The 16,133-nt window shown below is 30.3% G+C and overlaps 1 protein-coding gene across 6 annotated transcripts in view; it reads right to left on the bottom strand.

Annotated features, from left to right (window-relative positions):
- Elys (AT hook containing transcription factor 1 homolog) overlaps nucleotides 1-16,133 on the bottom strand; it is a 96,338-nt gene that overhangs the window by 33,422 nt on the left and 46,783 nt on the right. For 4 of the 6 annotated variants that reach the window (XM_076505069.1, XM_076505079.1, XM_076505041.1 and 1 more), the window contains 9 exons: nucleotides 13,149-13,342; nucleotides 12,736-12,830; nucleotides 10,227-10,408; nucleotides 9,406-9,553; nucleotides 8,985-9,132; nucleotides 8,089-8,172; nucleotides 5,800-5,940; nucleotides 1,592-1,803; nucleotides 1,190-1,258 (listed from right to left, as the gene is read on the bottom strand). In XM_076505069.1, coding sequence (XP_076361184.1) covers nucleotides 1,190-1,258; nucleotides 1,592-1,803; nucleotides 5,800-5,940; nucleotides 8,089-8,172; nucleotides 8,985-9,132; nucleotides 9,406-9,553; nucleotides 10,227-10,408; nucleotides 12,736-12,830; nucleotides 13,149-13,342 — 1,273 coding nt within the window. The remainder of the gene's footprint in view (nucleotides 1-1,189; nucleotides 1,259-1,591; nucleotides 1,804-5,799; nucleotides 5,941-8,088; nucleotides 8,173-8,984; nucleotides 9,133-9,405; nucleotides 9,554-10,226; nucleotides 10,409-12,735; nucleotides 12,831-13,148; nucleotides 13,343-16,133) is intronic. The other 2 variants (XM_076505059.1, XM_076505089.1) reach the window with 2 other exon arrangements.

Below are 16,133 nucleotides of genomic sequence, written 5' to 3'. Positions count from 1 at the left end.
GAATAAATCAAATTTCAGTACTTATACATTTTAGGTCTTAAGTTTATAAGAAAATATTTAAAACATCCTCAATCTTTCCTGGTATGTAAATTATCATCTGTTCTGTAGGTCCCCCCCCCTCTTCTCTAACTACCACCTCTCTTTGAAGTATTTAATTTAACAATCATCATAACAAAGATACTACTAAGGCAAAGTATAATTAGTATAGTCTTCCATCACAATTGTCTCAGAAGCCATAAATCAGAAAATTTCTTTGCTATAACTACCTATCACATCCTCTTTCATACAGATTGCCAATAATACCTCAACATTTTATACTAGATTATTTCTAGCCACAGAAAAGAAAAGTTTTTACTCATGAAATGAAATACAATATTATTTTCAATATTGAGAATACTGTTCATTTCATCTTCAATTTGAAAGATTATGCTGTTGGGTTCAAACTGAGCATCAATGGAACTTATGTCCTAGTTAAAAAGGAAGTTAAATTATAATAGTTATAGGACATTGTTTGCTTTGTGTGAATTATTATTCTGTATTCTTAAGCATATTACTTTAGTAAATAAAAATTTAGTGTACTTGTACCATATTTATAAAAGTTCACATACAATGGTAACTGACATAAAAAACAAGGTTTTAAAGGTGGGTATTATACTTCTATACTTCTAATTTTTCATGTGTGTTCTCTATTTATGGTTATAAAAGTAAGTAAAATTTACAAGTTAGAAACTTTCTAGTTTAGATAAGGTAAGATAATAAAATAATAATAATTCTTCATGAGGTGTGTCATTCAACAAGAAAGTGCGAGATACACATTTACCAAGTGATTTACAACTTGTTCGACAGATTTATTATTTAGAGACAGTTCTAAGGGCAATAAAACAAAATAAAATATAAATATATGTGAAATATTACAAACTTTAAGCTATTTAGAATAAAAAATTGTAATTTTGTATCAGAAGTCAATGATCTTATAACACTAAAATGTTTTTTTATTTAATCCTTTCACAACAGGCTCAGCTTAATATAAATAAGTTAGTCTACATATTTACACACATTAAGTTATACTATATGATTACAAGATCAGTCCCATCACACAATCCTGTATGAAAGGGTTAAGCAATTTTAGTCAATTTTTAAACAATTTTAGTTCCATTACTCATGCTGTAAAGGTTATTTATCAACACACCTTCTTCTTCATCATCTGGAATTGGTCGAACTACTTCCATATCCTCTGCATCACATTCTTCTGTTACACCTTACACAAACAGATATGCAAAACAGATTAAATATATTTTGTTTTTGCTTTAACATTGCATGGTAACTTTAAAATAAATTTGAAAAGTATGAGAAGTTACTTATAAGAAATGTATTTCACATTTTGTAGGAAACAAAAAAAAAGATCTTAATTTATATTGAATATCATTAGACTATAACTAAAGCTAAAAACAGAAGAATCTGATTGTTCACAAAAGTCTAGTAGAACCCTGTAGAAATTAGTTAAAATATAAAAATCCTTAAATTATGCAATTTTTTTTCAAATCTAAGAAAAATTTTTATTCTACTTCTAGTCTAATAGTGAAGCTTTTACCCTTCTCTTCATCTTGGTCATCATTTCCAATAGCTGGTGAACTACCTGTTTTGTGAAGAAGTTGTCGAACCTTCAATATAGAGGAAGGGGTGATCGCAGGTGTGCTGCCTGTAGATGCAAGGATCTGATCTTTTGGTGATACTGGCTTTCTAGAGATTGGAGGAGTCTGGAGCAAAGATAGAACTTCAGATCCAAGGTGCTTGATGCTCTTCCTGTAATCATACATACTTTCATATATTCTCTGTCTATTTTAAAACACTAATACCTTGCACACATACCTTCATTAAATCATACTTTATTCTTATCACTTCATAACATGTAATCCAACAACTGTAGATTAATTATATTATATTAATCAATACAAACATATTATGACAAAGAACTTCCAGTGAACTATGACCTCACTCTTCAGTATAATAACACCACATTACTTTTGTCAGACATTTATTGGGTAATATTTCACCAACAATATTTTTCATCAACATTAGTTTATATCTGATATATATGATATATACTGAATTTTTATTCAATTTTTTTAATACAGCAGGCTTAAAAATTTATTCAACAGAAAAAGATTTGCATCATTCAAGTTGTTTCAAACACAAAGACGTGACAAATACCAGAGAGAAAAAAGTCTTTTATTTATGAAATAAAACTAGATAAGCTTCCCATATTTATTAATCTTCATATTTTGTCTTCATACAGAAAAATATTTTTGTAATTACATAATGCAACACAAAAACACTATTAGAAATTAAAAAGAATAATCATTCCAAACTTCTGAGTAACTAAAATATATTTTAAAACTTTGTTTACATGTTGTTTCACTACCATTCACTGCATAACTCACTACTTTTAAATACACAACTAATTTGTAAGTAGAATTAATGGAATTTAGATAACATAGCATGAAAGCTTATCTTCCCTTTTATGATGGTTACTGGTTTAAAGCTTTATCTCTTTTCAATTGTAATAAACAATCAACAACCTAAAGGCTTTTATTGACAGTGCAATAAATGCAGATTTAACAGCTGTAAGAACAGAAAGCATAAGCACATCAAAATAAATGTTAAGTTAATGGATGTTACTTAAATATTATTGAGACAAATAAATATACATTTATAAACCAGAATTTTTTGTATAATCTAGAAACATGACACTTACCAATTAAAAACCTAGACACAAAAGAAACTACAGTAATAGCTGATACCTCAGAAGTTTTTTTCACTTTGCTTTTACACATTAAAAATTCAGACAGGAAGCCAACACAAAATTAGTCAGTATTTAGTGTCAAATGTCCATTAACTATCATGACCTTTTAGGTATCAAGTGTATATCTGCACATCAAAATTTATTGTAAAAATAATAGTTCTATTTCTTGATTGTCCAAAACATAAAATTTCCACACAAAGAAAATTAAACATGGTACTGCAGATCTGAGAAAAAAATATTTTATTTAACTGAAATAAAATTTCTTGTAAGATATTTAGTCTCAAATAATTTGAAATTGATATACAGTTATTATATAATATACATTAATTGCAATTCACAATGGAAAAAAAAATTTTTGCATGGCTCTACAGAATCTCACTTGTAAATGATACATTTACTTAAGAATTGTGTTCATCCCAAAGAAAATGTTTACATGTGCTATGAATCTATCATATGCTAAAAATATGATGACTCGCATATTGTTATTCACTTTTATCTTTTCTGTCTGTGCTTTTGTATTACTACATCCCTTCATTGCTGGGCTTTTATAAAAGATTTCAATGGAATGTTGTCTGACAAATCACAAAAAAAAAACTCCAATTTAATATTAGCTTATATGAAGATAAGCACAAAGCAACACAATGGGCTCTCTTGTGCTCTATCTAACATGGGTATCTGAACCCAGATTCTAGTGTTGTAAGCCTGAAGGCATAACACTGTGCTACTGGAGGCATCTATCTGCTAAACATGATTGGACAGAACAGATTACAATTATCTACAAAAATATATGGTAAATATTTTAATAGTCATTTTTGGTTTGTCAAATTATTGGCTACCTCAACCCACTCAGCAGCAAACACAGGATTCTACTGCAAAGATTACAACATATAGAGACAAACTACAAATCTTTTTTAAGTTATATCCATTCAAACAGTACAGGACTTTTCTTCTCCAAGTCATCAGCTAAGATAAGTTAAGATTAATTTATTTATTGAAAACAACATTAGATATAAACTGATTTCAATCAAGAACTGTCAACAAAGATCACAATTCTTAGCATGGCAAAAGAAACAGTAACATTATTTTGAAAGCTGATAGTGATACATCAACAACAAATCTTTGTCAATTTTGCTGTAGTCTTATAATATATAATTAAAAGTGGTGAATATTACAGTTGGTAAAATAGGGAATCAAAACGAAGAAGTTAATATCAAACAAATTGAAACTGACTTGATAAATAAAATGAAGCTTTCTGATTAATAATTATAAAAAACTGATATTTTAAGGACAAATGAAATAAAAGGATTTATTTCTATTGTTTTTTTTTCTCTCTCTCTCTCTCTTCAAAACAGTTATCTCACAATACCATTTTGGAAATTAAAAAAAAAATGCTAAATACTAAATAAAGCTGCTAGAACTGTTTTCAGTAAATTACAGTGAAATAGAAATGACAGTATACTAAAAAAACATATCTGTACTTCCAAGATGAATGTATCAAAGAGATATGTTATATTTATAATAATAAGCTTAAGTGTAGGCTGTATTAATTGTGAGTGAGAAGCTTGCCATGCAAATGTGTGAAAATACATTTTTAAAGTTTTCATGTGTGTTACAAGATAATCAATCTAAAATGGTATACAAATGTGTGGTATCCCTACAATAATTACTGGAGAGAAGAACCACCTGAAATGTGCTATAACCAATAACACAACAGTAAGAAAGCACATGGAATACTGCAGATGAGGGCCTCACACAGATTGGTGTATTCAGAATCAACCATTACAAAATTGTAGGCATGGTACAGGCAGACTGGTCAGACATTAGAGAGGCCTGAGACACAACTTGCATCATCACACCTCAATAAGATTACCATCTATGACCACATTTCAGAAACCAGTCCTAACACTAACATTGTCAATAATAAATTCACTGATTTATACCAACAGACAACTCAGAGCTGCAGGTATCCACTCCTACAGACCCAACAGAGGAATAAAGTTCACTGCGAGTAAACATTGCTTTAACAGACTGAGACGAATTAAAATTATTTTAAGATAGTAAATCCACAACTGGCACAGAGTCTTGTTCTTAAATAAAAGCATGGCAGAGGTCATGTGTATTAATGCAGAGGGAACCAAGCAGCCCAGTATTGTGTATATAAAACAAAGCCATTTGTGGGAGGAAGTGTCATGGTATGGAGAGGAACTTAAGAGTGACCAAAGGACCCCACTTGTTGTAAATGATAGTAATCTCATTGATAAGCATTACAGAAACGACAATTTACTATTTGTTGTTCTGCTCTTTAACTGCCAATAGCCCCTATGTAATTTGTTCCAGTACAATAATATCAGACCCCATATGGCTAAGGTGATACAACAGCTCATCCAAGCCAAAAATATCAATGTTCTATTATGGTCAGATTATGTTGTTGGCATATCCCAATAGAACACATCAATATGATAAAATCCACCAACCAACAGACAAGAAGTGAAGCAATGAATGTTTAAGAAGCAGAGTCAAATTCTTGAGTACACCATCCATCAGTTGACTGGTTCCATGAAGAGATGTGTAGTAGCATGAATTAATACTAAGATGGTCAAACACAATTTTAATATTGACTTAATGGTAAAAATACACATTTGTATGAGTACATATTTGTAAAAATTGTGAATTATTTGGGACTGTTTGTAATTCTTTCAATTTGTAAGCCATTTATAGATGTGATTTTCTAACAACTAACAATCCAATAACCACTGAATTTTCTATCAAATACACTTTAAAATTGCTATGTTGTTTCATTTTTAAAATATGCCACATTTATCCTTCATATATTTTCTTTTGTGTAGTGCAGATAATTTTTATAACAAAAGAATGTTTTTTCTCAGTTTCATGCAATTTGGTTATATATTTCCACTGTAATAAGAAGAAAAAAAGTCATAGAATATCAATAACATCTACCTGTTCCAAAAGGTTAAATTCTTAAATACTGTACTTACCTTCGATCTAAATAAGTCAATTTAAACGGAGACATTTCCACTAGTCTAGACTTCTTTGGAGAGCCTTGTGTATCGTAATGATCTGCTGATCGCTTCAATGTGTCTTTTGACACTGAAGTGGGATAAATAATTTCTGACATTCTACAAAAAAGAATTATATTTTATACACACATTCTCAAATATATTTATATGTAAATTTAAAAGTATTATGAAAATATTCCAGTAAATATTGTAATAAAAAACTAATTACACATTAAACAATGTTTAAATTACCTTACTTTAAAAATACTCACCAACCATTCATTAATGACCAGTAGCATATGAGGAGAGATATTCAACAATAAGCAGTATTAATGAGAAATGAAAATGGAAACAACCTTTATTAATATGCACTTGCTAACTCCTTCCCCACAGGCTTAGTCAAATTTAGTGACCACATGACTACGTTGTACTTGTTTAAAATCATTATATTTTGCACACTACAACAAATCAGGTTTTTTTAGTGAAGTATTTTTAACATACTAAAAACATATTCACATTGAGACTTTTTTTGCACTGGACCAAATGCAAAATGATTTTCATGTTAAGATAATAAAAAATACTACTCTTCATCTTAAAAATCTCAAATTTCACTAGCATAATCTCTAAAAACCTCCTAAACACATTACAAAGAGTTTTTTTTGCCAGTAAAACTATATTTACTCTACCCTAAATTTATATGGTGTTAGCTGATTTGACCAATCTTCTGACCATTGTAAAAATTAGGAAATAAATCACCTTTTCTTTTGTTCTAGAATGATGGAAAATTGTAATAATAAACCACAAATGGTTACTCTAAATAGCTGAATTTTCATAACAGTATACATCTATTAACATTTATTAATTTTTTGTCATATTGACCCTTAAACCACGTCTGACTAGAAATATCCTAAACAAGTTGAAAATTACATGGCACATGTGCAGTTAACATTACCATATAGAATACAATAATGCACAAACTACTTGCTAGTATACCATAGAATTTTTTTTCATTATCTTACCTAACAAGTTTTTTTAATGTTAGTTACTCTAATGATAATAACAATAAATACAGAAAACAAATTCACAATATAAAACCCTGTATTTAAATATCAAACACTTTTTATCAGTAAAGCTTTATATTTTATCTGTTATTTTTTCTATTGTAACATTATACTTGATTCTCCAGGTTGTAAGACAAGCAATCAAAGTCTAACAAAAATAAAGGTTGCAAAGTGCAAAATAAAATGTATAGTGTGTTACTACTGATCACAGTTTCAATGAACTTTGGACACCTTTTCAAACTGAGTTTCTGTAACCATTTTATTATGAGCTGTCTTGGAAACAAGATGAAACACAATGAAAAGTACTGCCTGTCTTTTTTCAGTGTGGGTCACTAAGTTCCAAAGTAAAACTCCTAAGAGTTTATTTTAATCTTTTCACACCAATTTCTTATGTTTATTCTACTGTTAATGGCTGAAGTAAAAATATGCCAAATATAAAGCAGTGAATCACCATTCCTTACTTAGTTTGACCTCTTCAATTTAAAATAACCTCAAGAGCCACAATTCCCAGAACTTTACCACTTTGAAACACAGTGGGGTAGGATTAATTAACCTGTTGCCAGTATGATTTCAGTAACAACTGTCTAAGTATCATAAAATATTTATGTTATGACTTTGTAGACAGTCTAGACTGATCCAATAAGTAGATAATTGAATGTTTCCTATAGAGACTATTAGAATTGCAATTCCAAGAACACTGTAAGATGAAATTTACAGAATTCTTTACAGCACAGTGGTTGCAACAAAAATTGTCTAAAACACTTTATACGTGTAAAAGAAATAGTTATGATATAGCTTTCTATGAAGTTATATCTGATCCAATAAACTCAAGTTTTTTGACATCAGTTATACTACTGGATAGTTAGGATTTAGTACTAGTATATTTTGACCTTATGTCTGTCTATATATTATATACTTTTCCACAAAATGTCACAAATCAGATAAGTAGAACAGAAGTTACTAAACACACTACATATTAATACCACAGGTAGTGCACCTGAGGTGAAGGAGTTGATGTATTGAAGATTGAGAACTTAAAACAATGGCATTCAAATATAACAGCATTAATCTTAAGTTACAAGAACACACTCTTAAAATCAATAACAAGTGAGGCATACATTTTAAAATAATGTATTTATATTACAGCTACCAAACACTGTTCTTTTGGTCAAGACAACTCTTTCCAACAACTTAATATAAAACATACCTGTTTGTTCGTGATTTGCGAGGAGTCAAAGGAGTGCAAACAAATGGGACATCATCAACTACAAGGTTTATTTTTTCACGAGAACTGCAAAAACATTTCAATAAAACTAAATACACTGGAATAACAAATAATCCTATACATTAAACTTTGCTTACTTATTACAGACAGAAATACTAAAATTTCTTTTTAAAGTTAATGTTGTGAGATGTATTTAATGCAAATGTGGATTTTAAAAAGTGCTAGCAGTTGTTCATTACTTTGAATATTCTCAAATCATTACATTTTTCTGAAAATAGAAATGTTTATTTCCTTTCACAACCACATTTGTAAGAAACTCAAAATTAATATATAAAACATGTATAAAACTTCTTTTACACACACTTAAAAAACAATAATCTGCCATGTTGCTTTACGAATTAAGAAACAGGTTTCAAAAACTCAATTGTACTTTACAACTTTTATTGTATTTTCATTTAACATTTAAGAATCATAACATATTAATCCTTAAAATATTCTGACTAGTCATACAGAACATTAACACACTAAAATCTATCTAACCCTTTAAAAACAAATGAATTTAAGAATTTATTTTTTAGCGTAACAAAAATGAGTGTGCTTAAGCAATTATATGTTCTATTATAAAGGGATACAGTCAAAAGATTAATGGAATTTGAATTTCCTGTTTACTTTATAAAAGGTTAGATTTTTCATAAGAAGACTAATAAATAATTGTTAAATCTTATTATAATCTCATTTAATAAAACAAAATATTTTTATCTTTTGAAGCTACAAAATAATGTTTAATTTCTTTCTCTTTCAATGGAAATCTTGTAATTTGGACAACTTTGCCCACCTGTAACATGAGGATTAAAAAAGTAACTGTTTTTAACCAATACCTTTTCCTGAATGGGGTTATTGGTTCTTGAAAACCACAAAGATCAGCTTCAGTGACTTTCTTCATCAGAGACTCAAAAAGAGTTGAATGAGAAACCACTGGTAACAGTTTGGTGGAAACAACAGTTGACAAAGGAAAAGGCCGTAACACTGAAGAAATTCAAGATGCTTTTTAAAACAGTCTTTCAGACAAAAATATAAAGACAACATTTGCAGGAAAAAGAATTACACTCTTAAAAGATGCAGAGAAAAAAATCATTGTGTTAATTAAAATAAAACTTTACTTCAACTATAAATTAAAAGCTAATTATATTAAACAGCTCAAACTAGTTATTACTATATTTGCAAAAAGCAGGATCAATTACTAAAAATTAAAACTATGATTACAAGGTATGGGAAGATAGCATCAATTAGTTAAGTTACCTTCTTGTCTTTTGTTCAGCCTTTGGTGTTGGTGGAGAGAGAATTCTGATGCTAGACGATTTTGAGCTTCTGGTAAAGACGACAGATACCCTTGAACCAAGGCATTTCTTGCTTTAGACTTCTCTTTGTGGCTAAAGGAATCAGATTCCTTAAAGAGAATTAATTCCATAATGTCATGTACTATAATAATGCAGAAATACTATTAAGAAATCTTATAAAAGAAAAAAACAATGTTATTCATGGAATATTTTATTTACACTATAACATTAGAATTTAAGTCGCTACTTAATATATATTACACAAATATACAAATACATTATGTTTCAGAAAGTTTGTGAAGCATGCATTTCAAGAAACATATAAACTGTGTATCATAACTACTACAAGTTGGAAGTTTGTTGTTTTTTACAAAAAAAACACCTTATACATGCTTAAAATTACTATCACAATAAAAATCAAACTGGAAGCACTGTTAGTTCTTTGTATTGAGATTTTTTAAGTCATTCACAGAGTCCTGCTAATTAGTAACCACCACACATTTTCTACACAACAGGAAAATTCAATAAGATACTGCAACAGATGTACTTCGTCTGATTTATGTAATAATGCTTGGAGAGAATAAAATTTGTTTTAACATCAATCATAGTAACTTTACTGAGCACAAAGGATGGACTTAAAATACAGAGAAGTTACCATTTAAAAAATAACAGTCAAGCATTATAATTTGTTACATAGCAAATATTTAAAAATATTCTAAGAATTTATTTTAAAAAACAAACTTTTCATGTTACACTTTACAACTCCCAAAACTTAAGACTTACCATTAAATGAGGATACACTTTCTCATTCAACTGTGCTGCCTGTAAGGGACGACATCTTTGTAAAAAATACATAACTAACATTTCCTTAGTCTTTGGATCATTGCTGTTGTACAAAAATTGGACAAGAGCTTCCTCTTCTGCTACACTTAAAGGTAACTGTAACAGGGAATCCAACACAAGTGCTAAAAATTACAGAAGTTATGAGTAAGAAAGTTAGCAATGGAAAACGTGATTCACATTTCATAATCTCAATGCACACAAAAATCTTTCTTAAAGGGTTCCAAACAGACCTATATGTGTGTAATTTTTAGATGCATATGATTATGAAATAATAAGTATATGCATTTCTAAAATATGTTTTAAGTCTCTAGCAACTGTGTGTGTTTTCTTATAGCAAAGCCACGTTGGGTTAACTGCTGTGTCCACCAAGAAGAACAGAACCTCTGATTTTAGCATTGTAAATCCAAATACTTACTGCTGCCCCAGTGGGGAAAATCTGGAAACTGATTAAATATATAATCACTTCCAGTGTGGTTGCTTAAAATTTATACCAAAACTTCAGACACCAGTGTGAAAAGCAACATGATACTCCACATTTACTTGTCTACATTGTTAAATACTCAGTAAATAATTTTTTTTTTAAATAATACCAACTGGCCAACAGAACATATGCACAATCAAATGTATTCTTCATATTCAGTTATCTATAAACAGCAATAGTATTACCAACACAAATCACTGCTAACAGCTAAGGCTCAGCATAGCCAGGTGAGTTAAGGCATTCGACTCATAATCTGAGGGTCGCGAGTTCAAATGCCAGTCGCACCAAACATGCTCGCCCTTTCAGCCATGAAGGCATTATAATGTGATGGTCAGTCCCATTAGTAGTCCAAAAGTTGGCAGTGGGTGGTGATGACTAGCTGCCTTCCATTTAGTTTTACACTGCTAAATTAGGGACGGCTAGCACAGATAGCCCTCAAGTAGCTTTAAATTTAAAAAAAACAAAAACAAGCTAACAGCTATAAAAAACTAGAACTTAATTGAAACAAAATATAAGTTGTACTCACTGGGTATAACTCATGAAAACAACTTTCAACTTGAATTAAACATATATATAACTATAATAGATGAGTATCAAATGAAAAATGCATTAAAAAAACAAACTAGAATTTGGATGGACAGTATGAAACTACAAATCCAAAGTTGATAAGAGAGAGAAAACAAATATTCCAATGTTTTCATTATATGTGCCTCAGACAAAAAACCTTGAAATGGTGAGTTAAAAACACTAAGCATGTACTTAAGTGGTATATTGAAATTAAACTTAAAGTACTAGTGGAATTCTTGTTGTTGTTTTTTTTTAAATCAGGCTTATTGGGTATAAGCAGGAACAATAATGGTTAGAATGTAGGGTTTTTCACCATATACACAAAATTAATTACAGTAGCCACACCCATGTAACACCCATTTTTATTTTTTCATAACTCTCTATTAATAAAAAAAATTATTAATTTTTACCTTAAAAAAGCAGTATTACATGTTCCTATTTTTATATCAATGACAAACATCACTTTTTTGAACAACATGGAACCTATTGAAACTATGAACAAATAAATTCTGAAAAATTGAAATATAATTAAAAATAACTAATACTGAAGAGATACAATCTTCACAGAAACCTCAAAATATTTACTAAGACAGTAAAAATTTATACAGCTATTAGCCAACACCTGATATAGCATGTCATATCAAAACCTCATAGATAAGGGAAAAAAAAAAAAAAACTAATAAAGAAATCATGAACTAATTCTAATCTTTACCTTTTCTTAAAGTATTTTATTTCAACTTACAATAGTTATAGCACTTTATCTAGAAACTAGTAAAATAAAGAATGAACAGCATATAAACTGATATACATTTGATGAAACTTCTTTTTATTCACCTTTTTTTATGAATTTCAAAACAAAAAGTTTCCAGTGCCACCCAACATTAATTTTGTAGTTTTTCACTTGCTTTGAATTGTATAATTAACTGGTTTGCCTCCACCTTATACATATATATATATTCACAGTTATTTCTTTATGAAAACAGCAGTACCAGAATACTTAAGCCTTTTTATGCACAAAATGAAACGTGCACACAAAAGGAAAGGGCTAGTCTCAATGTCATTACACAGTTAGATCTAAGAAAATGATTACACTGTTGTTTAATATTCTTGATGATGAGAAACCTACTTGAAATAAAAATGTATCTTGGAAAGCCTGGTATGGGTATTAACACTTTTATTGATAAGCAGAGAACAATCTTTGAAGATGACCTAGGAAGGTCAAAACATTGTTCTCTGCTTATCAATAAAAGTGTTAATTCCCATACCAGCCATTTTGATCTGGTATTAAACATTTTTGTTTAATATCTGTATAAACATGGTTTTTATACTCTGTTTCTGGAAAGAAGTAACCACAACATATCTTTAAATAACTTTAATAATTACATCACTATATTTACATACTTTGCTGGCAGCCCAAAAAAAAGTGGGAAAGAAAATCATCCATGTTTTTCTGATCCCTACACTGTCGTTGGAAGTGGAAGGCTTCAGCTGTCAGTCTATTGGACAATAACACATTAAACTGTTTTAAAACTTCAAAAATCAGCTGACATTTATAAAATGCTCACATTGTACTTCAGAAGCTTAATAGAATATACAAACCAACAAGCACTATCTTAATAATGTTTTCCATTAAACTTATATTTTGTAGCAACTAACTGAAGTTGCTACAAACAAAATATATTTTTAAAACATTAAAAATAATTTGAGAAGTATACATTGAGATTTGAAAAACACTCAAATACAAGAGTATAAAACACTTCAGAACTTTGATAATGCTCTTTCAGTACTGGTAATGTAATATAACTCTCACATACTTATTAGCTAGTAAGATTGTTAGACAAAGCTTGACTTCTTCAGGGGTTTCATGAGGAGGGTTCCGGACTCTGGTATATTTCAGTGCTTTTTGATGTTCTCCTTGATATAGAAATGCTTTTAAAATACGAAGGTGATGCCAGGACTTGAAGTCAGACAAGTCAATAACTGGGTCAAGCAAAGCTGAAAGTGCTTCCTAAGATTACAAATATTTAATATTCTTAAAAATTATATAAAATACATAATAAAACTAAATTTTGACAGTGAGATGTGTATCAAAAAATATTACAAAGTTTATTTACATCCTTAAAATTTTATTTTGTTCACTCACAAAACTACACAACAGGTCACTGATGCTGTGCTCACTGCAGTGACCCAACCTTGAATCTTATAAGCTCAGAAGCTTACTGCTGAGTTACCAAAGATACATCCTGAGAGACAAAACAAAATCTTAAACATTTTATTTTCTAGCTCAAACTGAAATATAACTTTCAACTAAACCTTGACAAGGTTCAATAAAAAATATTTTTTGTAACTTTTTATAAAATTATGCCATTGAATTGGAAAGATATAAATTTCAAAGAATAAAAGAAAACTGTTATAAAACAATGTATTTGATGATTAAGGTGACATAGCATGCCTATAAACACTTGCAATACATGTAACTAATTACTTAATACACATTTCATTTTTCTAGACATAATGACTGAGTGAAACTTTAATTTCAGAAAGTTGTACAGTAAAGCACAAATGTATTTTACTAGTTATACAACTTTTAGATGCATAATCAATGAAACTGGAGATTTACAACAGTGATTTACTGCATGTATAAATGAAGCAGAAATTTTCATACTAAACTTACTCTAGTGATTTGATTTCACACAACTTTTACAAGGTAAACTTGCTTTCAAGAGAATTAAGTTAAATATACACACATCTAGCATAACTTCCCACACAATACATAACTTATTTCACTGGATTTATGGAGATGACAGAAGTTTTGTAGTGATTAGTGACTCGACAGATGAAATACCTTAGTTATGAACAGACAAACAAAAGTTACTTTATATTACCAACTGACTCTTTTTATCCCAAAGACTAATATATATATATATATATATAAAAAACTATCATTAAACAAGGCTCATCACTATTGTTATTTTTCTGTTAATCCTTTATTTTTACCTTTCTATACTTTTCTCCAATAACTTTCCAATTTAAAACAAAAAAATTGCTTTACAGAAAATTACACAATTCATAGTTATTTATGAAATGAAATGTAACTATAAAGCACTAATTCTGATACAGGACGTACCTCCACTCACAGATTAGCTATTCCCATTCAGTACTGCCTTCTATACATAAAGATTTCTTTACGCATGCCACAAGTCTACCACTCCCCCTCTATCGGAATTGCAATATTACAATGTCTCACATGAAGATAATCATGTGTCACATCCTCATCAAGAAAAGCATGGCATGCTCATGCGACTCCTTCTACACTTCTCTACCACACTATCAGTTCTTGTTTGAAAGCACTTAAGTTTGAATATGTTCTTTTGTGTGCTTAATACTTCATGTTCAACTTGGTTTTCCTCATGAAGCAGTTATTTTTTACTTAATTTGCTTTCATTGAACCTAATTCATATACTGGTATTTATAAGTTAATTCTAGTTGCTTTATTTCTGCATTTAACTTTGGTGAATCTTTTTAGTGCGTAATGAATTCTGAAGTGAAAGTTAACACTTCTGGGGTTCCACCAATGACTAGCATCTTTCTCAGGCCTCAGGTGCAGTCAACCTGATAGAGGATTTTTTTTTTTTATGTCAAGAGTGTGGACAAAATATAAGATAGCCTTTGTCCCCACACACTTCCCAGGCTCCTCCTGTGCCAGCTAAACCTCTGCAGACTGATAAGGACTTTAGTCAAATTTTTTCTGCCTCCAGAGTATGCCCTTCCCAATCTCACCCTGAAGAGATTCCTAACTCTAATTCAGTCTTTATGGATTTTGTGATGTTTATCCCTTTCATCTATTTCTGTATTTTCCCCCTCCCCTGATATTAACATTCTTGCTGATCAACTTACCTCACAATTAAGTAAGAGAATTAGCATGCCATGCCACTTGAGGACTTTTGATCAGTTCACCCTTTCTTATCACTATGCATACTATCCATTCTAAGATCAGCAATTAAATTCCTTGTTACCAATTTGAAAAGCAGTTCTTGAATCAGATATCATTTTTAGCCCTGCCAAACATTATCACTTGCATCTTATCCCAACCAACCTTTTGCAGTATCTCTCACCCACATACCTTCTACCTAAGGCTCTCAACAGAAATCCTGAAGAGTTTTCTGATAATACCCTTGCTCTTCTCTCCACTTTAGCCCACATATTGTCTTTGGCATTACATATGTGGTTTCTTAGTTGCTGGAACTTTATAGGTCATGTTAATAGACTTGCTCAGGTTCGTTTACCTTTATCATATCTCAGGAATTTATGTACAACCACATTTCTGAGACATTACTTTTTTGATATGGTGCTGGAAACTATTTAGCCTTGAGTGATATTGGTCCACCAACAATCCATCCTTATAAACCTCATATTTTCCATTCTCTACCTTCCCAGTCCTTAGCTGTTCCTTCTGTTTAGGGTACTTCTCTCACCTGTCTCTATAAGACACCCCTTGATGCCAGTTATACAGGTGTCTACCAAGTGGGGGCTCAGCTATTTTCATCTTTTCATTGCTACTGTCCCTTTGTTGATGATTAATGGGTGCTTCAGGGTCCGTCAGATTTCATTTTCCAGTTTCTTTCTCTACCTCTGGTTTCTCCTTTCCCCATTTCCTTTCCTCTTCCTCGACATCCATGACCAGCCAGCATCAGTCAGAAGCAAGTTGGGAATTGCTTTTGTATTGGGAAATCAAATCTGTTCTCCATCCTTCTAGCAGTTTTTATTTCTGATTTTTCATTGTCCTCAAGAAAACCAGA

This window comes from Tachypleus tridentatus, chromosome 1 (assembly GCF_004210375.1).
Source record: "Tachypleus tridentatus isolate NWPU-2018 chromosome 1, ASM421037v1, whole genome shotgun sequence".
NCBI classification, from domain to species: domain Eukaryota; kingdom Metazoa; phylum Arthropoda; class Merostomata; order Xiphosura; family Limulidae; genus Tachypleus; species Tachypleus tridentatus.
Note: the sequence above shows the minus strand (reverse complement) of the source record. Positions and strands in the feature narration are given on the sequence as shown.